Source organism: Chiroxiphia lanceolata, chromosome 3 (genome assembly GCF_009829145.1).
Source record: "Chiroxiphia lanceolata isolate bChiLan1 chromosome 3, bChiLan1.pri, whole genome shotgun sequence".
Classification (NCBI taxonomy): Eukaryota; Metazoa; Chordata; class Aves; order Passeriformes; family Pipridae; genus Chiroxiphia; species Chiroxiphia lanceolata.
The window spans coordinates 25,086,049-25,108,362 of NC_045639.1; the positions used below are offsets into that span (position 1 = coordinate 25,086,049).

Sequence of the window (22,314 nt, forward strand, 5' to 3'; positions counted from 1 at the left end):
AACAATTCCCTTGTTCATCTTAGCGAATATTTAACAAACTGTTTAGTTAATTGATGACATTCACATATTTCCCAAAAAGGACCTCTCTACCAAATTTGCCACAGTATTGATTATTCATAAATAATATTGATTAAAAGCACTTAGTTAAAGCCAGAGTAAAAGAAGTCCTAAGGCAATTTAGTGTTTTACCTGATTAACCTAGTATTAATCAGGATTTATTTTTCATTCTTTTAGCACTTTAGGAGCAGTGTGCTTTTACTGGTTCAAAAAAGCATGTTCCTGATCAATGTGCAAAACATTTGATTTTTCTTTTTTTTCCTTTTTTTAAAAATCTGATTTAATGAGTTTGGGGCATACAAAAAAACTTATAGAGCAGCAACTAACTTCTAACAAGTCTATGTAAATAGCAGCATAAACAGTAAATTAACTAAGTAAGTCACAGACTGATGAAGATCTACAAGGTAATTTTAACCATTTTTTTAAAAATTTACAAATAACAAACCTTACTCTTTAATTATTGGTATAAGTTGAATGCCGAGATCTTCACAGTGAAACCATTTTTCAAAGAGGACATTAGTTGATTCTCCAACATAGTATCTGCCAAAGCAAACACATTAGTCAATCCTTTTATTAACTAACTCATCACGCAGTTTCAGTCTTTTGAAAAAAATAGTTACTTGATGTTGTGTAAGAGCATGGGCTGATAAGAGAGCAAGGTGGCTTATGGACTTGTTTGTGATAAATAGGTGGTTTTCAGCTGCATAGATTTGGGAAGTGTTTTAGCTCAGCCTTCTGAAGAGGAACTTAGTGCTTCACTTGTATTATTTTATGTCTTAACAAATAAAGAAATTGTGGTGAGATCAACAGGTCATCATATGTAATCTATGGCATGACAAATATATAATTTATATTCAGATTTTAAAAAGACTGCATGGGCTGGCAAGGAGTGATGGGCTCCAGTACTGTCACTCACATCATGACTGGTTTTAAAAAGGTCCTCTGTGTCTTTTGGGTTAAAGTTACTGCAATGAGTTTCTGAAGTGGGAAACAAGGCTTATAGAATTATGCTGTGCATATCTGTATGCTCATATGTCTGTCTTATGTATCTGTATGCATATTGTCCAGAAATTCTCAAAGAGTTCCCTGGCTCCTCAAGTTTTGCAAGAACAGGGTATGCTGAAAAGAGTAACATTATCTATGCCTCCAATACGGGGAAAAACTGCTACAAGCACAAATTTTGAACACACAGAGTCTACAGAGAAGGGAGATGCTACAAATGTCTTTTTTGGTAAAAAGCTTTACAGCTAGGAAGGTGCAAAGTATCCAACAACATAAGTAACATCAAACTTAGGGTTTTTTTGTACTTGTTTGCCATGGGATTAAGATTAGCTAAATCATTTTTCTTATAGCACAAGGCATGGAATCATTACTTATGCTGAAACACTGAGGCAGGCTACTTATTCTTTACTTGTATAGTAATCAGCATGCTGGGGGCTCTGATTTATGACTTAGTCTTGAAGCATGATAAATAGTGGAACAGTAACATAATATTAGACCTTGAGTCAGCATACTTCAAAGTTGATTATGACTTCCTCTTGTACAGTCTTAGCTTCAGGTGGCTGGGAGTGAAAAAAGTTTGAGAAGATTAGAGGTTCTAATTGTAAACTCCCATCTCTCTCAGGAGCACACAGAGTCAATGTAGGTTTAAAAGCATAACAAGATCACTTCCAAAACTTCAGGTGTCTTTTTTTCATCATATCAGTGTGAAAACACAGGCCCTGAAACCCTCTAAGTCAGTCTTTTTGCAGGCACATAATTGATATTTTTAATTGAGAATGTGCTTTGTTAATTTCCACCTGCAAACCATATGGTAGCTTTTAGTTTAATATCTCCAGAGGAGCATGCCTATATGGGAGTGTAAATCTCTAGATCTGCCTGGAATCCCTAAAAAGCTATTCAGCATTTCTCTAACTCATACAATTCACAGACCTCATGTACACAGTAGATTGTTTTACTTAAAGTTATTTAAAGCTACTTACATTCCTTTATTACATTAATAATCAACATTGTTATCTGAATCACTGGCCAGCTGTTTCTGGCTCAAAATATCTTTTTATAATCTAAGTCCTCACAATCCACAGATTGCAATGAAAAGAAAAAAGGGACAACTGTATAGATAAACAATGTTTTAAATGAACTGGACTTGTATTTAGCTTGGAATTTAAGAGGGTGGGGTTTTTTTGAATGGTCTCTTTCTTAGTTTCTTATTTCTTTCTGTAACCTTTTTCATTTGAATGAAAAAGTATGTCTTTCTAGTTCTGCATATCTGCAATCTTCCTGCTGTGACACTACCTATGCAATAACCAAAACTGTAAGTGAAATGACAGAAACAGTTCATTACAGGTATCACTGCAGTTTTAAATCTTTACAAATTACATGAACAGCCATAAACTCTACTTGGTCAGTCATATCTGGTTAATACTGAAACAGCTTTTCTAGGTTAGCTAATGTTACTGCTAATGTTACTGCTGTGACTTCCCTTCTTAGATTTGTGAATTCTCTGTGACCAGAATGCTTAATCCTGCTCCTAACTAGAATACAAAGTAACCCACTCACTTACATGAAGATTATGTTCTTGTAAGGCAATAAAAGCTAGGCAGATGTGTGTATAATGTAGAGGGTTTAGTGTTAAGAAAACCGACTTTTGTTTCCAGCTTCCCACACACGTGCCAAGAAAGCTACTCTTCATCTTTTTGCTTTCAGTGCTTGCAAAGTAACTAATATTCTGCTTGCCAGAGTTAATAAAAAAATCTTTTTTCGTTTGGGTTATTAGTGAACTCTGAGATTTTTTTAAAAGTTAAGGTAATAGCAGTAGGCAGTACATAAGTAGATAGCTATAACCAGAACACACAATTAAGACATGTCAACATGTTCCTTGTTTAACTAAATCGAATGCTAAATGAGATCTCTGTTTATGTGTATATAGATAAATAGATGTGTGGATAGAATTAGTATAAAATTGTCGGGGGAATCTGATATATCATCAGGAAAGTAAAAGACAGTATTTTATTGACAGGGGAAATTAGTTTATATTATGAATCCTAACATAGTAGTCAACAGTTTATACTTCACCTTAGCCCATCAATTTCTGTTTTTAGTCTTTCCCTTTCAATCACAAGACCCACAGTGTTTGCGTATCTCTGAGGAGAATGAGGTATCCTGGCAGGTAGGAGGAACATCTGTTCAAAGAAATGGGAAAGAATCAGTACAGGAAGTCTTTGTTTTTCGCATCATCCTTCCCCTGCCCCCAAACCTGCAAAATCTTCTGTCCTTGCCCCACTTCTCCTTCTCCCCTACTCTTTGTTGATCTTGTGTTGCTCCTTTGCAGCTTTACACACTTTGGTACCCAAGCCCTGCAGACACTGTTTCTTGCTTTCTGTATGAATGATGACACAGTGACTCTGCAATCAGCACTGCCTTTATGGCAGTCAAGTTCTCTCCTCCTGGTTTGATCAGCATTCTTAGACATAATTGAAATGAAAATCTAACCAATCAATCATCTGGAATTTATAAATTAGTGCAATTTCTGAGTAACTGAAATGGAAATAAAAAGGAAGGTTTTGTCTAAACTAATAATCCGTGTGTACCCTTCCAACACAGTGAGCACCTGTGACTGCCTGATGAGGAGTGTTATTCTCCCCAGAAATAATTAACAAACATGAGGACTATTTATTATTGCAAGTGACAAAGGGAATAGGCAACATGTGGTTAGAAGTCTATTACTGAGGCTTGAGAAGAAGCCCTTTTTCAGCAGCTGTCTGACTGTGTAGGAAGGTGGTAAGCCTGTATTCTTCAGTGCTACAGATGTCTTTGCCAAGGGTGGGCAAGTCATTACAGTTTCTCTGTCTACAAAACAGAGCTAATGACAGTCCCTCACCAGTACTAGTGTCGTCTTTCCAGTAAAGATACTGTGTGCTCCTTTTCAATAACGCTTATGCTACATGCCAAGGTCTCAGCTGGGTGTGCTTCTTCAGTCTGAAGTATATTACCAGAATCTCACAGTTCGAAAATGTAGTTCTGTTTCTTAATTGAAAAAGTTGTAATACTTTTATGACCTCAAGCTGTTGAGTTTAATACACGTCTTCCATTTTAAGGGCCGTCCTGACTAGAGCTAATAATCCTTTCAAAGACTCAAGTGCAGTTCGAACTTGTGTCAATAGCAATGAGTGGCAGTTGTAGTGTGTCTTACTTGTAGTAACACCAAGAAAAGCATCTACTCATGCTCTCAGTAAAAGCACTACAATCTATGCTTTAGCAAGTTTACTACAAGGAAAAATTGGATACATTTTATCCATAAATGTCTCTTTTAAAACTATTTTCATATTGTGATGGTTGTAAAGGCTAGCTGTGAGGACTAAAGGAGGCTGAAAACAGCTGAACCATTTAAATTTCTAAGTTTAGGCATTTTGCTTACTGGCATGTGGGTGTGTGTGCAATATGTACCTAGCATTGTGTAAATAAAAGACTGATCCGCTTGAATTCACATGGCAGATTACATGGCATGCAGGGGAATAAGAACTCTCAGTATATTCCTGATTATCTGAATAGGTATTCCAGATAGAGATATTTTTATCTGTTATTGAAATAGTGAAATGTTGAACACAGTGTGTTGTAGTTTGCTGTTAATGACATGGAATTTTCTATACGCCATTCAAATTTGTTTTGTTTTGGTTTGGGTTTTTTTTAAATCCTGATGCCATCTCTTGCACTGCAGGGATAAACTGATTTCTAAATACTACATAAAACATTAATTTAGCATACTTATGTATAATTATAATAGAAAGACAATCCTATTTTACCTCCCCTTCTCGGATGACAACATCTTTTTGTTTCCCATTTTCAATTATCTTCAAACACATATCTCCTTGAACCTGGTAAAAAAGCTAAAGGAATAGAAAAATTAATATTAAGGCATCTACTCCAAAACATTCTGTACTTCATATTCTGTAAATAAGGGATACACATATAAATAAATTCAATCTGTAATTGCAAATATTTGCAGATTTTATCTAACAAGAAATAACACACTACCAACATTCGTTACTTTTGCAAACGTTACTAAATATGTATTATGTCTGTTATCTTACTAACAACTGACAATCTATCCAAGAGGTCTGTAGCTGCATGAAGCTACATATAATACTAGGTTCTGTGAACCTAGTGGAATTCCATTGCACTGATTTTACCCTTGGAATTACTTCTTGTAGAGATTGATATTATGGTTCAGGCATTTGCTAATTACACGATACACAAAGCTTCATTTCAGATGTAGCAGGGTCTTCATTTAGTCAAATTAAATGTCACTTTTCCAAATAAGCCCCAGATATGAATGCACAGATTTTTTGGGATGCTTTTTCAATTTTTTTAATGGAACTTTCTCATTTAGGAAGAAGTGCCTATTTGGAAGCTGTTCTGCTTTATTTTTGTGGATAACTTCGAAGCCCAGCAACAGCTGCTACTCTTCCCACTGTGTATGTAAAAGGGTTACATTCAAAGTATGTACAGAACCACTGAACCCATAATTCTGCCTTCAGTGACCTTTCCACAGCTGTTTTCAGATTAAAACCAGCTCTGGTTTGTGGGGGCTCTAAGGTGCTCAGATCTAGCCTCACGTTTCATGACAGAACTGTGCTATGATCTGTAAGTGGGTATCTTTGACCTGAAATAATGGGCACGTTTTCCCTCATTTTTATATAGTACAGAGCAATAATGCTTCCAAAAGTCAACTTTTCTGCCACGTTTCTGTCTGCTTTCCATGTTCCATTTACCGTATCTAGAACCTAAACAGATTAAGTCATATAATTGCTAGTACAGCTGAAAAAGTCTGAAACTTGATTCGAAGTTAGAATTATAATGAGAAAAACCTTATTTATATTAATTCGCTACAATTTTAGCAAAATATAAAATAGATGAGGGAAAGAAGAAATAGCTGAAATATGCAAACACCCAGAACTGAACCTTTTACAACACTAGAAAAGCTTAATTTTTCAATTGCGTTTATTTCTAAAAGAGTTTTGAAATATTAATACATGCCACCTGGAATTGAAGAAACACCTCTGTGAACACGAGAAAGAATGAATATGCTGCCAAAGGAAAGAAACAATAGAGAGAACTGAAGAGCTACTGGAAAAGAGCTCATGCTGAGAGCTTTTACATGAGTGAAAAGTTCACCTTGTGCCAGGGACGGCACCACAGACAAATTACAACTCTTGTCTAGATAGCCACAGTGTCAGGGTTACATATCCTCCTTGCACTCCATTTCTCTGTGTTCTTTTCCTTTCATTTTCTTTGGTGTTACCAAATGACAGTACAAAGTGCTGTAGCAGCCCTTGTTACTGAGCTTTAGAGTGTTACCTTCCCTGTAACAACTGAGGGAGCTATTGCTGAACACGTGTAGGACGCGTAGATGAGGGAAAGGACAACAGAAGCAGAGTCTGTCCTGCTTGTGACATAAATCATGCAGCTGAGCAACTTTTCTGGAAAGGAAAGATTTGAGAGGGGATAGGGGCTGTCCAGTTCAGAGATCAAGCATCACAGTTATAAGGAAATATTACGAACACTAAATTTTGGATTAAAATAAATGTTTTGCAGCAGAAAAAGAGGAATGATGTGGGCTACACATTTTCAATGAAAGTGTTTTTCTGACTGAATTTAAATACTACCTTTCACTGTAAATTATGGTCTATTCTTCAAAACATTTTTTTTTTAAATTGCCTGAGTGCTTCAGTCATCCATAAATCATGCGATGTAACTGTGATTAATACAAGTGGCAATAATTACTGAATATGTTGCTTATAATATAATCTGAACATTTTATCAAGAAAACTATCAACTACACAATATCTCAGTGAGTTACAGTCCATGCCCATTTCACAGGACAGTTCGGCAATACAGTACTGTCTTTTTGCTGGAAAGTTACGTTTTCTAAATACTGACTGAGCTTTGTCTTTTGGGCAAATCTAATGTTTTCCTAAGTCTCTCCTGGAAAAAAGTCAAAGCCTGAGTAAAAAATTTCTCTTGTATATGTATGTATATACACAAATATATATGTCTATATAGATAGGATAGTAAATCAATAGGTTTATGCCACCTGAAAATATAAGCTTTTCCAGTTGTTCTGTTCTTATGGGAATCACGTAGTATCCACTCTCTGCAGTAGTATCAAAAAGTGAGAAAAAGTGCAATATTTCCACTCCATAAGCACCTTATTAATGACAAGATCTCTTGTAACATGAAATATATTAATATCCTCATAGAAAAACCCAGATTTGTATATTGCTACTGCACAATGGGTCATAATCGGGCATGTATTTGTCTTTCTGAGTGAAAAATGTATTTTAAGAGAGAAACAAAGATTGTTCACTAGTCTTTTTATCCTTTTTATTACTAACTGTGCTTATTTATTATTACATCTTCTTCCTTTCTTCCTTTTATTTTCCAAGTCTTTTGCCTTTTGTTTAGTTTTCCTGCTTATTATGTGGCACCTTCTCATTAAGATTACACCAAAAACACCTCCTCTTAATAATTCTCACCTTACCTCCAGAAGTTATGAGCTACCTTGATGTGCTTAACTGTAAATGTAACGTTATTTAATAGTATTCCTCAATATGATTATTAAAGCTGCAGATATACCTATGAAAACTAAACTGAAAACACCTTAAGACTGAGAGTTTGTTTTTAGACTTATTTAATTTTCCTTAAATTCTCTTCCTTAGTCTGCTTCACCCTTCTTGATCATGCTTCAAACCTGCTAATATTGTGTTAAGCTTGCAGGTGAAGGCAGCGTGACCAGGGCTGAATCACTCTCAAGTCTGTACAGGGATATTTCATTCAATTATGAATACTCATAAAATAAATTATGCTGGCATTTCTGGAGACATCAGGGGGAGATGTACAAAGGTGAGAGTTCACTGTTGGCTTCACTGAACCTGCTTGTCTTGGTAGGAATTAATTTCAGCAGTATGGTAAAATGTGTATATTACCTTAAAATGAGCACTATCATCCCCACCATAGTAATGTGGTGAGAATTGCTCCTTCATCCAGATATGTGTGTCCTAGCAGAGTAAAGAAGGAAGCATCTAGTAGGGAAAGAATACAGTATTTATGATTGATCTGTGTTTGCTAATTAAAAAAAACAAACAAACCACAAACCCAAGTCTTTTTTTATGTACAGTAATGTATGCAATTTAATTTAGCTCCACCTTTGATAACCAACTCTGCCTAAGCACAGGAGCCCAGAGCTATGTGAAGGTTTTTGTAGCTGACAGCTTATTTACAGACCTCTAAAGAGACCTGTAATTTACAGTGTACTTTGAGTACTGACTTCTGAAAGTGGACTTTGGGATTGCTCAGCCACTTCTGGGATTAGGCTCTGACTTGGCATATCCTGGCTTATATTGCTTGTCATATTGCTAAGTACTAAATTAATTCGCAGAGCAAATCAAATTCTGATGTGGGAGTAGAGCCTGAGTGTTCTCCAGACTTCAGTGGTGACTGATCTATTTAAGCACAGAAAAACAATTTGCTCCCTCTCTCATCACAAGGGTTTTTCAGCCATCAGAAGTCTGGAAGGCAAACAGATGAGGAAGGTAGAGAAAACTATTTTGGTGTGGGTTTTTTTCCCCTCTGCTAATTTACATGTCATCTGTGAAACCTGAATACTAGCCAAACCTCATCTCAACAATCTTACGCAGCAGACTTATTTTTGGAGACAAAATCTCCTTCTGATGCAAAAGGATGATCACTCTTACTACCTTGTAATAGGTTCTCATTCAAATAGTCCAAGAGTCTTCACCAGATAAATGTGGGATTTTGTAAGGTAAAGAAGCAAAAATATTTTTCTTGTTTTGTTGTGACTTATGTTTCAGATTTATTTGGGATATAATCACCACAAAACTACCTACTGGAATGCTCACCTAGACCCTCTTTCCCCTTGTTTTCAGACCTCCACTATCCTCATAAAATGCAAAGGGTGGATTGATCTAATAGGGAAGAGTTTCTCAGAAGCATTCTGATTAGAAAGCAGCATACACTAGAAGGGGTCAGGCTTCATTTAAGCAGATAATTTGTCAGAAACTGGAGCCAAGTCTTACTTGTGGTGTGAGAGGGAGAAAAGGAGAAATCAAAACTCAGGTTAGAAAACTCAGATGAGCTGTGGCAGATGTGACCTCAAATCTGTATCATTTTTCAGAGCATAATGCTATACTGTGTCTCAATCAGACCATGTAAATTATGCTAAGAGAAGCTGAAGAGATATTTCTGTTCTGACAGTCCTCTTCAGGACTGCAGTGTAACGGCTCTGATCTGTGGGGTTGTGTCAATACTTAGGTGGTTCTATCAATAGGAAACAACCTAGATGCTGAGAGCAGAAACTCGGGGTAAAATACAGCACAGTGATAAGCAGGACTTTTAAAACCAATATGTGCACAATGCAATTGTGTTGCAGGCAGTAGATGAAAGGGTGATTTTAATTTCTCTGCATGGAGCTGCACTGTTTTATATAGACTCAACATCAGAACATAAATTGTTAAGAAATCAGTCAGCTACTTGAGATTGTGTTTAAGTGGTGGACTGAAGCGGGTAAAGAGACAGAAGCCTAACTACTTTTGTGATCCTATGTTTAGCTGTTAGCATATCTCACTTTCCCCCAGAGCAGCCCACATGATGCAGTAAATAAAATCTTAAATTCTTTTACTATAGCTAGGCTTTGTTATGATTGTGGGGTTTGTCTGTCATTAACTTCCTGCAAAATATATGGTCCCCTTCTGTTTTCACTTTCTTTATTTCTTTGGAAGCTATATGATGAGCTTAAAAGTTCAGAAAGGTTTTGTTCCACCCTCAGGTTTTACAAGTAAGGAAAATGCAGTAAATACACCATGAAGTCTGTGAGCTGTGTTAACACCAAAACTCTTCTTGTCATAAATCCTACTGTATTTATGAAAATTCAAGAGACAAAGAAAAGTATGTTGAGAACTGTTCTCTGGTACCTGGAATGCATCTGCTACCCCATAGCTGTGAGGGGTCGAGCACAAGAGGACATAGCCTCAAATTGTGCCACGGGAGGCTCAAGTTGGACATCTGTCAGAATTTCTTCATGGAAAGGGTTGTCAAGCATTGAAATAGGCTGCCCAGGGAGGTGGTGGAGTCACTATCCCTGTTCAGAAAAAACAGACATGGCACTTAGTGCCATGGTCTAGCTGACAAGGTGGTGATTGGTCAAAGGCTGGACTCAATGATCTTGGAGGTCTTTTTCAACATAATGATTCTGTTATTCTGTGATCATGTCAGGCTGCCACAGAAGGTTTTGGTGGCCTCGTCAAGTTGACTACACAAGAATTGTAGTTACTAGTCCATGTAATCCAAAATTCTCTTAACAAGTGAGGAATAATAATTCATTCGAAAACCTCACACCACTAGCGGTATAGAAAAACCACGAAAGTTTTGTCTGTATGAGCTATATAGGTGCATTCTCACAGCAGTTTTTTTCCCTGTTTCAACATAAGATGCATTTCCTAAAGCCACTCAGTTTCATTTTGAATGAGTCTGATTTAAAGGCAGAGAATGTCCAAGTAGATGTTTGCTGACTCTATCTCTGTTCTGATGGAAAAGGGAGCAAAAGAGAACTTAACACTTACAAATAAGAAAAGGAATGAATATGACCTAGTAGTAAAGTCCAGCCAAAGACTGAATGGTTTACCTCTTGTAAGGTGCAGCTTGATTTGGCTCTTTATGAAACCTGACCAATGGAAAACAATCTCAGGTATGAGACAGTACTTTTGTGCAGAAAGGTGGCAAAGAAGTAGCATAGAGAAATTTAAGAAGAAAGTGAAACAGTATAGAGAAAACTAAGAAGGAAGAAAAGAGAACAGTTACTTATTTAGGAAATGCCTGCTTGTTGAGAGGAGGAAAAAAATTTGTGCTAGACTAGCTGTCATTTTAGCCTAAATGACTGTTCAGAAGACAATTCTAAAAGGCTTTGAAGAAAGTCCAAATCAAGCCTCCATTTTTTCTCCTAATTAGTCAGTCAGAACTAATCTTCCTGCTACACCTGCATGTTAACAGCACCAGCAGAGAACAGCTCAGGAGCAGGAGGATGCTCCTCAGCCCTTATCTCTGCATGTGAGCCCCTTGCTGCTATGAACTGCAGGCTAACAAGCACAAGCTGTGCCACAGGATGCACCATAAACTCTGGGATAACAGGCATAAGATATCAAGTGGACAGATAAAAACAATCCTAAATTTAACTTTCTCTCCAAAGCAACCCTTCTTTGCTATCAGAATACTACTACAGAATAGCATCAGCTAAATTGGCCTAAAGGGTTTGTGGGGTTTCACATTCATGATAGGCCTGTTGACAATATGCCTGTATAATCTGTCTTCGAATTATCACACACAACTATAAATGACCTTTTTCTGCCAAAATAATGAGCTGAACATGGTTCTGAATGGTGGGTTTTTTAAAATCCAAAGTCTAATTTAGGAATATGCCCTTTTACTAGGATACTCTCTACCTCACAATTCTTCTCTAATGAGAAACACAGTTCTAAATTAGATCACAGGAAGGTGTAAATGTGTCTGATAAAAACCTATGGTAAAATACAATGAATGAATATAATGTACCTCCATAAAAGTGAACAAAATTGGCCCATATGTTAAACTGCTATGGAACTGATAATGCTTCTGATGTGTGTATTGCCAATTTTCCTATGTAATAGGAATTTTATGTTTCCATTTTTGCTTGCTGAGTAATTGTGAAAAGTTTTCTATGTAAATAAGGATGTATTGATACCTAAAAAAATCTTATTTCCAGTTGGATTAGCAGTAATATATCAGTATACAACAGTATAATAAAAATTATGCCTTTATAGATATGGCTAAATTTTCATATTATTGTAAAGTCGTATAAAGGGTTTATTAAAGGTAGGCCAAGTTATTTTCAAACAGAGGAACATCTTGCAACATAAAAAAATGAGGTAAGTTAAATTAATCTAACTTCCTTTTTAAGGGAAGGAGAGGAGGAGATAAAGTAAAAAAAAAAATAAAAATGAAACAGCACAGGAATGGGTGGGGAACCAAGGATAATTTAGTATGAACTGGAAGGTGCAGGGAGAGACAAGACTGTAAATAACAGGACAAAAAAATAAAGTTTAATATTGTAGGACAAACTGTTGCACCAGTTAAACTTCAGCTCATTTTTGTGTATTCCTCTCTTAGTGTATAGCTCTAATGTATTATTCAAAGCAAGAAAATGAACTGATTGTATAAAACCAAAACAGTTAAGTTACGTGAAAAAAAAAATTGATATCATTAACCTTCACATGGTACCTTCACATACGTTCATTTTATACTTTTCCAAACCTTGGTAACAAATTTCACTGATTCTTTTTTAATCCAACATATAACACTTAACGATATACAGTAACAGCAGGATACAGATTAGATATTCTCCTTGGTGCTTTCTTAGCAGTCATGCTACAGCTGCGATGCTCCTTTCCCAGGGATGTAATTCTGTTGACGAAGCCAGATTTTTTTTTCCCACAGCTAAGTATCTCTGTAATTTCCTTGTAAATATAGGATGGATACATGGACTGCCCTGAGACCTGGCTTGCTTCCTCACCAGCCCAAGCAACCTGACAGCGTGATCCTGGGTCTTGCCAGAGCTCCCCCTGCCCAGCCCATTAGAAGGGACATAATGGGTGACCTGGTATGTGACAGACATGCCTGTGCCCACAGCCACATGTGGGCTGTGGGACCGTGGTGGCAATGCAAAGCAGGCAGGAGTCAGACAGTGGTAACTTGGCACCTGGTCTTTTAGAGCCTTATGGTTATAATGACTACAAACACCTGCACAGCACAATTATAACAGAAAATTAATGAAGGCTGTTGTGAAATGCTTGGGGGCTGGTTTTTGGAGAAATGATTCAATGATAAGTAAACTAATTTTTCTTTCTGTTTTTACAGATTTTTTGAATTTGACCCACTTTTACCTTGAACTATGCAGATGCATAGGTTTGGGTTTCCAAAGGTACTTAAAATTAGGTGGCCAAATTTTATTGGAATTACATGAAAATAAATTTTTCTGCCAGGAAGCAAGGGAAGTTGTTCCCCATCATGACATCCTTACTGCTTGACCTCTAGTGATCATTTTCCCTTAGGGTTCTTTCCGAGCCAACTGTGGATTCAGAGAAGTCCTCAGGCCAAACAGACAATTCCAAAAAAAAAGGCAGTAAACAGCGTAGGTGTAAATTGTTACAATTTTGATAGGATTCAACTCTTTTTTTCCTGTATTCTGCATTTGGCACAATGGCTACTCCCAATTCAAAGCAGTGGGATGGCTTAGTCTTGATACAGAAGATGTGCAGCAAAGGGGACTTATTTGAAAAATATTTAAAGATTCTAACTTTCCAAGCCTGAATGAAAGCTGAAATGCTGATAATTTTCACGAAGTCTAGAAAAAATATAATTTCTAGTGAATTAAAATATTTAATTTTGATTTTTGAATGTCAAACTTACTTTTGAAATATAGATCGACCTTCTGCAACAAAATATCACTTTAAAAATATCAATACCTTTCCAAAGTTTTGTTCCAAAATGTTGATGTGAGACATTTTGATGTGTCAGAATACTTTCTCTAATTTCCTGTTGGAAATGAATTATAGCAAAACAGATCTGATCTCATGTGCTTGTTTCAAAGGAAATGCACAGATGGTGTATGGTTCTGGTGAATGATTCTGTTGAAGTCTATGAATAGATCTAATAAATACAACATCACTGAGTCTGGCATTGCTAACTTGGAGCTGTACCTTCAAAAGTAGATGCATTGTAGTCATTACAGATCAATTAAATCAGAAAAATATAAACAACCTATATGTTACCTCTTCTCCTTCTTCAATATGATAATCCTTCCTTTCATTTGGCCCTCCAACAAACATCACATTTAATTGATAGCGATGCCTAGAAAAGAAAGTGACATTTTAAAGCTACCTCTACTCATGATGTTATTTTTTTAACTTATTTTTAAAAATTCTATTAGGACAGTGAGTCAAGGAAACAATGTTGAAAAACAACATCCAGAATGAGAATTCAAAACAGCTTGGATGCATCTCTCTGCTCTGTCACTGTCCTGTTGGGTGATCTGAGGCCAACTACCTCCCTGCTGGTGTTTCAGTGCCTCCAGATATGAAAAGAGGACAACAACAGCTACCAACTGTGGAAAGGACTTTGAAAAGTAAAGATAAAGAATGCTACCTAAGAGACAGGAAAGAGGAAAATGGATCTTTGCCTTGAGCTGATTATGTAAAGACAAAACTCTTTTAAAAGTTAATAAAGTAAAACCACATTTTTCCCTCATAGTGGTAGAATTACCAGAGAGACTGATGGTAGTAATTATCAGCTAATTTCTCTTCTATTTATACTGATTTTGCTAACCTAGAACAATGTTACAATAGTTTCAGTGAGGTTGTGGCTAATTCAGAAAGGAGATTCCAGGCCCCTTAACTCTACCTCTTTAAGAGCCCCAGTGAGCCTTTCTCTCAGCTGTCACAAAGAATAGCTATCACCCCAATTACCTATCAGACCATTTACACTAATAAAGAGGTAAGGTAACAGGTTTTCCTTTGCTAAAAAAACCTCTAAATCAGGACTATTAGCTTCAAAATCAGGACTATAGGATTCAAAATTTGTTCTTATGTCTCATTATGGTAAGCATCATACTCTGAATTCAGAAGAAGAGCTTTAGAAATACCTGTAAAAATCAACTATGTCAAAAGTTTTGATTTTACACTAACTTCTCTTTGTTGAGGTTAAAAAGCATTTAAACTTGTAAGATTAGTACAAATAATTAAAATACAATGTAAGAACTGCAATTTAATTAGATGTATCCTTTTCTTGACTTTGGTAAAACTCTAAACAGGTAGTGCTTCAGGAATTGAAGGGTTTTTTTGAAAACCCAAATAAGCGTTCAAAAATTTTGATTTTCTCGAGTGTATGGAACATGACTTAATAAAAGCTTGAAAGCCATAATAACTTTAGACACTCAACTTTAGACACAGTAGTCATTTGCTGTGAGACCTAGTTTTTAACTTTTAATTCTTTCTTAAAACATAGGATTTTAAGTTACTTAAACGTTTTGAGGTGGTTGCCTTCCAGTGAGGCAGTAGGTGGCAGCGAGAAGGTTGCCTTGCAAATCTTTACTCAGCACATAAAGGATGAAGCCTTTAAATAAATGTTGGAAATCTATTAACTGCTTCTTGGAAAATTGCCAAAACTTTTTGGAAAATGCTCAAAACATTTAGGTAGCACCAGAACCAGGTGATGAGAGACTCAGAATCCATGCAGTAGATGGTTTTTCTCTCCTCCTATATAGGCTAAGGTTATATTGGAAAAATGGATTTTTTTTTTTAAAGCTATGCAATTTTTATCACAAAAAATGTTTCTTGTTTCACTGTGGCTTCTTGCAGTGCTTCTGGGGAAGGCTATTGATAGATGTCACATTCCAAAGCTACTTAAGGATTACAAAGAACTTCTGGTAAGTGCTACAGTGCAGTAATAACAAAAAAGGTTCAACTTACTGATAAAGAAAGAAATTAAAATACTAAAATTTTACCGTTGTCATTGGTAAGCTTTAGAAATGGATATGCTTTACAAAATCCTTCTAATCCATTTTGAAAATGAAAGGAATGAAAACACCCATAACAAGAAGATAATTTCCTCATTCTCTCGAATTGTGAAACTATTGCAGTGATTCAAGTTTCACAATTTTTCAGTTCAACATACAGCTGTAGTCTCAACACAGACATGGCAGTAGAGATGTGCCCTGTACCTTTTCTTTGCCTTGCAACCATTGCTTTGAAAAGTAACCCTTGCACCTGTGAATGGAAATTAATATCATGGCTACAGAATTACCCATTCAGCTTTTCATTAAAGATAGCACTTCAAGGTAGGGCAAGAGGTATATTCTTAGATATTTCTTTAATGATTAAAATTATAAAGCAAGATTATTATTTTAATTAGAATTAAGAAAAATGCTTTTTAATTTCTTTATAAAACCTGAGTCTATATTACTCTTTAGAGAGGATACTTTCTAATGAAGTCTCTTGTATACAGAGTTTTAGACAAAAGATGTTGTCCTCAGCTTCATTAGCAAAAGAAATCCTTGCTAATGTTTTGACTAGAAGGTGCAATACATTGGACAATTTACTCTGGAATTTATGCACAAGCTTTGACACTGAGAATATGCATAGTGTACAAGTGTGTAATGCCCACACTTTTTCTCTTATATTACCTGTCGCATTCAGAATACAGTCCATAGCTTTTAAACTGCCTCTTCAGCCTCCCCTACCCTCCTGACAGCACTGGAAATGCCTTGGAAACCTGTTCCTCCAGTGCCCTTACTGTTCCCTTCTCCTTGTTTTCAGCGATATACCAATGGTTATGATTGCACCTGCAGCTTTGGCTCCTCTGTGATGTTGGAATAATTCTCAGCAGCTCTATCAAGTTATAATTCAGTAGCACTAATCTGTTAGCTATATCTTATTGTTTGTGGATGTGATGCCATCTCCTCTGATTTCTAGGAGTTTACTGTTGCAGAGCCTGACACAAATCCTCTTAACTCAGTCTCGCTGCCTACGAGAGACTTCAAGTTGAGGCAAGTATCTTGTATTGAAGTTGATCTTTGCAGCTTCTGCTGAGTCACTACAAAACAGATTTCAGCCACTATGAGTTCTTCAAAACAGCATTCTGACTGCAGTCTGATGAGGAACTACGGTTCCTTAATAATCTTTACCATGTTATGCATTTTTGCCGCTTCCTCTTATAGTTAGAAATATTTATATATCTAATAACTTAGTAAAAGAAGTCTTCATTTACTTACATAAGCTTATTGCAAACAGGCGGCAAAAAGGCAGTTTTGTTTTCTTCTATCCATTTGTTCACGTTCACAAGAAGCTCCATGGTCCACCAGCTATGAAACTTTTGACTGAGATATCAGAGTTTGCAGAATGCTCCTCCTGTGAGCAAACAGCACGTGATTCCACCCCCAGTGCTTAGGGGGTGGCTGGCAGTAGAGGTGTCTTCAGGCTTCAGTGTCAAAGGGGACAGGTCCATCAGCCAAAGGTTATTTTGTAGAGGACTAATGCTCCAGCAGCTTAGCTAATAATTGACTAGTGTTTCTAAAATATATATTTTCACTGGAGACTGTTTTTTACCCACAGGAGGTTTCTTGATTCTCTTTACTGCATCAGCTGGGGTGTGTATGTTACTTGTCTACAAAAATTGCCTTGTTACGAGTGAGAAAAATGTGCAAAGCTTGGACCTCCCTGGGATCTTCTGCCAAGTAACCAAAGTACAGATGTCTCCTGCATTTTTAAGACCAAAGGCGGCTGTACATAAATGCTCATTTTAATTTGATCACTCTGTGCCAATGTTGTAGCAGGACTTGTTGGAGAGCTGAACCTGGTTCTGTGATGCCCTTTGAAAGTGCAGCATATCGCCATCAAATTGTCAGGCAAACAAGAAACTGAGAAGTACTGGGCATCCCATATCTGTATTAAGTCTTTATGCCCTCACTAGTTTCTGTTCAACGCCTACACAGTTGCTACAGGACTGCTCACTGTGTTCCCCACCACCCTCAATTTTTTAAGTAAGCAAATGTATAAACACTTTTTTTTCAAACTCCAAACATGGGAAATGGGTGGTGAACAAAAAACCCCAAGATATTTCAATATTTTAGCACTTTGGTCTTGACATAGCTTAGTCTTCTGCTTATATCTACACTGTGCTTAGTGGATGAATGTGTCTGGGTATATGGCTGTAATAAGATTTGGTTAAAAGTGAGCGGTGTATCCTCCGTGGTTTGCACATATGGGCAGTACAGCTATAGGACTGAAGAGTCAGCATGCTGAACAGTACAAATCTGGGAGATCTTTACCTTATACCATAGTAATTTTGCAAGGGAAAAAAGCAAGGGAGTATAAATTTGAATTCATATTATGCACTTATTCAAGTATGTGATTCTGTTTTACCTTCATCTCTACCAATTCTTTGCAGGTTAGTTTAAACTCATCTTGTAACTGATAAAAAAAATACATTAATTTTGGGATAAAAAGATCCACATGTGGATTACAGTTCAACTGTATTAGTACAATCACATTGGGACTGGCAATAATTTCCTCTGAAATAAGCTCAAAGTAATTATTATTTCATTCAATTATAAAACACCACCACCACATTATTTATTTAACACAAGAAATTTCTACCGACAGAATGGCTGTGGTGAGACACCAGCACAGAACAAACTCATTAGGCCTGTTTCTGGACTTACAGACAGGTACATTTTGATATTTTTTGTTCTGTAGGCTGCTGGTAAACTATTTAGCTGTGACAGAGAGCTTATATTTAAAATGCACTTAAGGGATTATGACCCAGCCTCAAGGGACTGGAGAACTGAAGACACTCTATTGTAACGATCACAGTTTTCTAAGGTTTTACCTCATCATTAGTAACGGGTATCACAGAGCAGGACTTCATTTGTTGGGCATGAAAGCCAAGGTACTGTACAAAGTCACAATATGAAAAACTACAGATCCTGGAACTGATTGAGCTAATCCTTTATCACCACACTATTAATGTGCCAGTTTTAACGGTGGGCTATTTTCCACAACCCCTACTTTAATCCCTAGTCTCCACTTTTTTTCCACCAGGCAGAATACAAGCTACTATTACCTGCAGAGAGAACTTTCTCAGTCACAGGCTGATAAATCCATTTTGTGGCTGGAGTGAGGTAGGAAAACCTAGACCTACTCAGGAAGGAAACAACATGCACTTACAAAATTCACCATTAGCATGATGCTGAGGCTATTATTACAGGGTAGTATTTTCTGCAACCTTCTGAAATCAATAGGTTTTGAAAAACGCAGTTAATGGCCTCTTCATGCATGTAACAGTGGGGCTAAGAAATTATCTGCATGGCAGGAAAGTACTGGGCCATGAAATGCTACTTCTGTGAAGTGTACTGGAGAGCCAAAGAAAAGAACCAGTGTTGCAGTCTCTGTGAGACCCAGGTAAATACATACACCTCATACACTGCATGAACTGACTGGGGCCTGGATTTTTCTTGCTAGCCTGCTTCACAATGACTCTTCACATCCATCAAAGCCTGTTTCAGCCGCTGAGGTTTCTGTTCTACTGTTTGGCTCAGATCCTTCCCATTCTGTAAAGGTAAGGACTCTATTTGTCAGCTTTCACTGCCAGAGAATTGCAACAGTACTGAAGCACAAAATTGCTACATCAAAATAATCCATCTTTTGCATTGAGGGTGCAGGAAAGAAATGTTAAGTGAAAAAAACCTGAGTTTAGGACAACATCTACTTTATTTTTCTACTTTCCTCAACCACCAGACCTACTAGAGACTTAAATTTACAAGTTGGTGTCCAGCAAGCAGGATATGTTAATAAAAAGCAAAGGTAAATACTGTGTTTCTAGTTAGAAGGAAAATTAAGGCCAGGGATCATTGGCCAGGATTTTTATCTGTATTAAAGTGGTATCTGGTAATATACTTTTTTTAACTATACTCCCTATACTAATTTTTTTTTGTTCACCTAAAGAAGATACTAAAGACCTAGAATTGTTTAGAGCCCCTGGGAACAGGAGAGGGAAACAGACCATAAAGCCAGCAAGTGTGGATACTGCCTCCTCCACTCAGCCCATTCTACTCTTGAGCAAACAGCATTGCGAAAATTGGCTCTTAAACCTTGGTTTTTTTCACACTTAGTGCAAAGAAGTATTCTGAAAAATCTTCACCAGGGGAGGTTTGCATTTGCCAGCAATTTGAAGATAAAAATCCTTTCAGTATCGTTTCAACTTGGCTGTTCTGTCCCTGTGCAATACCAAGACTGATTTATCTATGCTGGTGTTAAAAAAATGGAGCTACACTGAAGCGATAATCTGGACATTCTGCAAGTAATAGGGAGCAAGTAACTTTCTTCACCATTAAGACAGCTTTAACTTCTGGTTTTTATTTTTTCTTTATTTTTTTTCCCCTTCTGTTAGTTTTGCAAAGAAATGAAAAAGGAAGACATTTATATGACTAAATAATTAATTTCAGCCAGTTGAATACACTTCCTATTTTTGGTCAATTCTGTGCTTTTTTTGTTTGATCTTTGAGAACAAACACTAATTAAGTACTTAAAAAATAAAATTATTTATATTAAAAAAATCCTATATAGTTGCGAAAAACAAAAATTCCAGTCAATAACAAATTTATTACTTGAACCCCTGTCCAGTTATGTTCCCACAAAGTGATACGGCCAAATTTCACTGCTATGTTCGTAAACATACTACCAACAGAATAATTAAAGATCCCACTAAAACTACTAGGATCTTCACCATTATCACTGTTACTTTTATGGGAAAGCTGATTAGTATACAACAAGCAATGATTATCATCTCTATAAATACTAAAATTAGAGTCTTTCTTGCCTAAGGTTAAATCTGCAATAAAGAGCTTCTCTGTATGTTCACAGCTTCAGCTTTGAGTCTTTCTGGCATTCTTGTATTTGCCAAAAAAGCCCTTGTTTGGATGAAATTATGTTCACAGCAATCTTTGTGTGGTATAGAACATTTTTTTAGTATAGTGATGCACTGTTAAGGGCAATGAAGGCTGCTGCAGTTTTTGGGTATGCCAACTAAATGTGATGATGGAAAATGTCTTTAAGAAATGAACTGTCGGTTTTCTCTTTTCTCCATGCCAGCCACCTTCATCAAGGGCCAGATACAGCAATTGCATGCTACTTCACCCGTCATTGGTGTATACCACCAAAATATTATAAATATATTTTAGGTAATGCCCACAGTAATACCAACAGCAGAAGAACTTTCTTGACAAGTGAGATACAACTGCTCTCCATTCAAAGCAGTCTTAAAAAAGTGTCAGCTCATTTATGGATTGTGGAGGGGAGGAGTTAATAGAGTCACACAAAACTACTCAGTCTGCCAAAAGTACCTGGGAGATCCATGAGATTTACTTAAACTGGCTGAGTGCCTGTCACCTGCTGCTGGGCCACCAATAGTTCATTTTTAGAAGCCATGGAAATCCAAGCCCTGTGTAGCACTTTCTACAACCATCCATCCTGTAATGAAATTCCCAGAGCTTGTTCCTTTGCCCACGGTAAAGTCACTGCAGAAAGGAAAACACTATGTAGTGCTTAAGTCAGTAACACAACAGAGCAGTCTAGGGAAGTAAATATGGCAGCAATGTAAATGTTTCCACGAGTGGAAAGAAAAATATGTCTGTCTCAACTGTGTAAGTGTTGGAGCATTGCTTGGATTTAATCATCTTCTGGTGCAAATTATGTTTACCATATAAAGCTAAAACAGATCTGACTGGAAAATAAATTCATGTTATATGTATACTTTGACAATAAACGTGTAGCGTTGAATAAACACTTGTTTTGGAAGTGCCAGGCATCCCTGGTGCCGCACAGAGCACGCAGGCTGCAGAGCCCCGGGGCGCGCAGGCAGCGATGCTACAGACATCGTCATTTAGCTCCCTGGCAGTAGCCGGATGTTTTCCTCAGCTGCCCAGGCCTCAGCACGACAGACGGTGCATTTTCTCCCCACGGCTGCAGATGAGTGTGAGGCTGAACGGGGCTGACCCAGCGGCCAATGCCTTTTGCCCAAGGGCGTCAGGCGGCTCGGACTCGCACGACCCGGGGCAGCGACCTGTCTGCCTCGCCTCCGGAGCGCAGCACTGCGTGGGCCGCTCCAGCAGCCAGCAGCCAGCAGCCAGCAGTCCGGGGCTGGCAGGGGCCGGCCACGTCACTGCCGCTGCCCACCCGACACCTGCTGCCGCCGCCACGGCCGCGACACCCCCGCGGGAGGCGACCGCGCTCCCCGCCCCGCCCCGCTCGGCGGCCCCGCCCGCGCGGCGCAGGGGCCGGGCTGTGCCCGCCGGCCCTGAGGCCGCCCTGTCAGCCCAGCGGGGAGCTTGGAGGCGGTGGGGTTTTTCCGGAGCTGCAGCTTGTCTCCTCCCTGTCGTGCTCGGGGGCGCCGCCTGCCCCGAGAGGCGCAGGGGCCTTCAGCTCCTTCCCCGGCTTTCCCCGCCGCTGTACGGCCCCGAAGGACAGGAGCGCAGCCCGGGCAGGGCGGAGGGGTGGCCCAATGCCGCCCCCCAGAACAGGGTGCAGGCGCGTGTGCGCCCTTCCCCCGCCGGGGCCCAGGGAGCCCTTGATAAAGCGTTCGGGAGGCGATGGTGTCAGG

General features: G+C 38.0%; 1 protein-coding gene across 1 annotated transcript in view; it reads right to left on the reverse strand.

Moving 5' to 3' along the window:
* The window catches only part of HAAO (3-hydroxyanthranilate 3,4-dioxygenase), a 33,661-nt gene extending 16,507 nt beyond the window's left edge, over nucleotides 1-17,154 (reverse strand). Inside the window, exons 1-5 of the mRNA XM_032683261.1 lie at nucleotides 16,931-17,154; nucleotides 13,935-14,013; nucleotides 4,860-4,943; nucleotides 3,133-3,239; nucleotides 508-597 (exon numbers count right to left, since the gene is read on the reverse strand). Coding sequence (XP_032539152.1) covers nucleotides 508-597; nucleotides 3,133-3,239; nucleotides 4,860-4,943; nucleotides 13,935-14,013; nucleotides 16,931-17,010 — 440 coding nt within the window. The 5' untranslated portion in view covers nucleotides 17,011-17,154. The remainder of the gene's footprint in view (nucleotides 1-507; nucleotides 598-3,132; nucleotides 3,240-4,859; nucleotides 4,944-13,934; nucleotides 14,014-16,930) is intronic.
* Nucleotides 17,155-22,314: the final 5,160 nt, after the last annotated feature.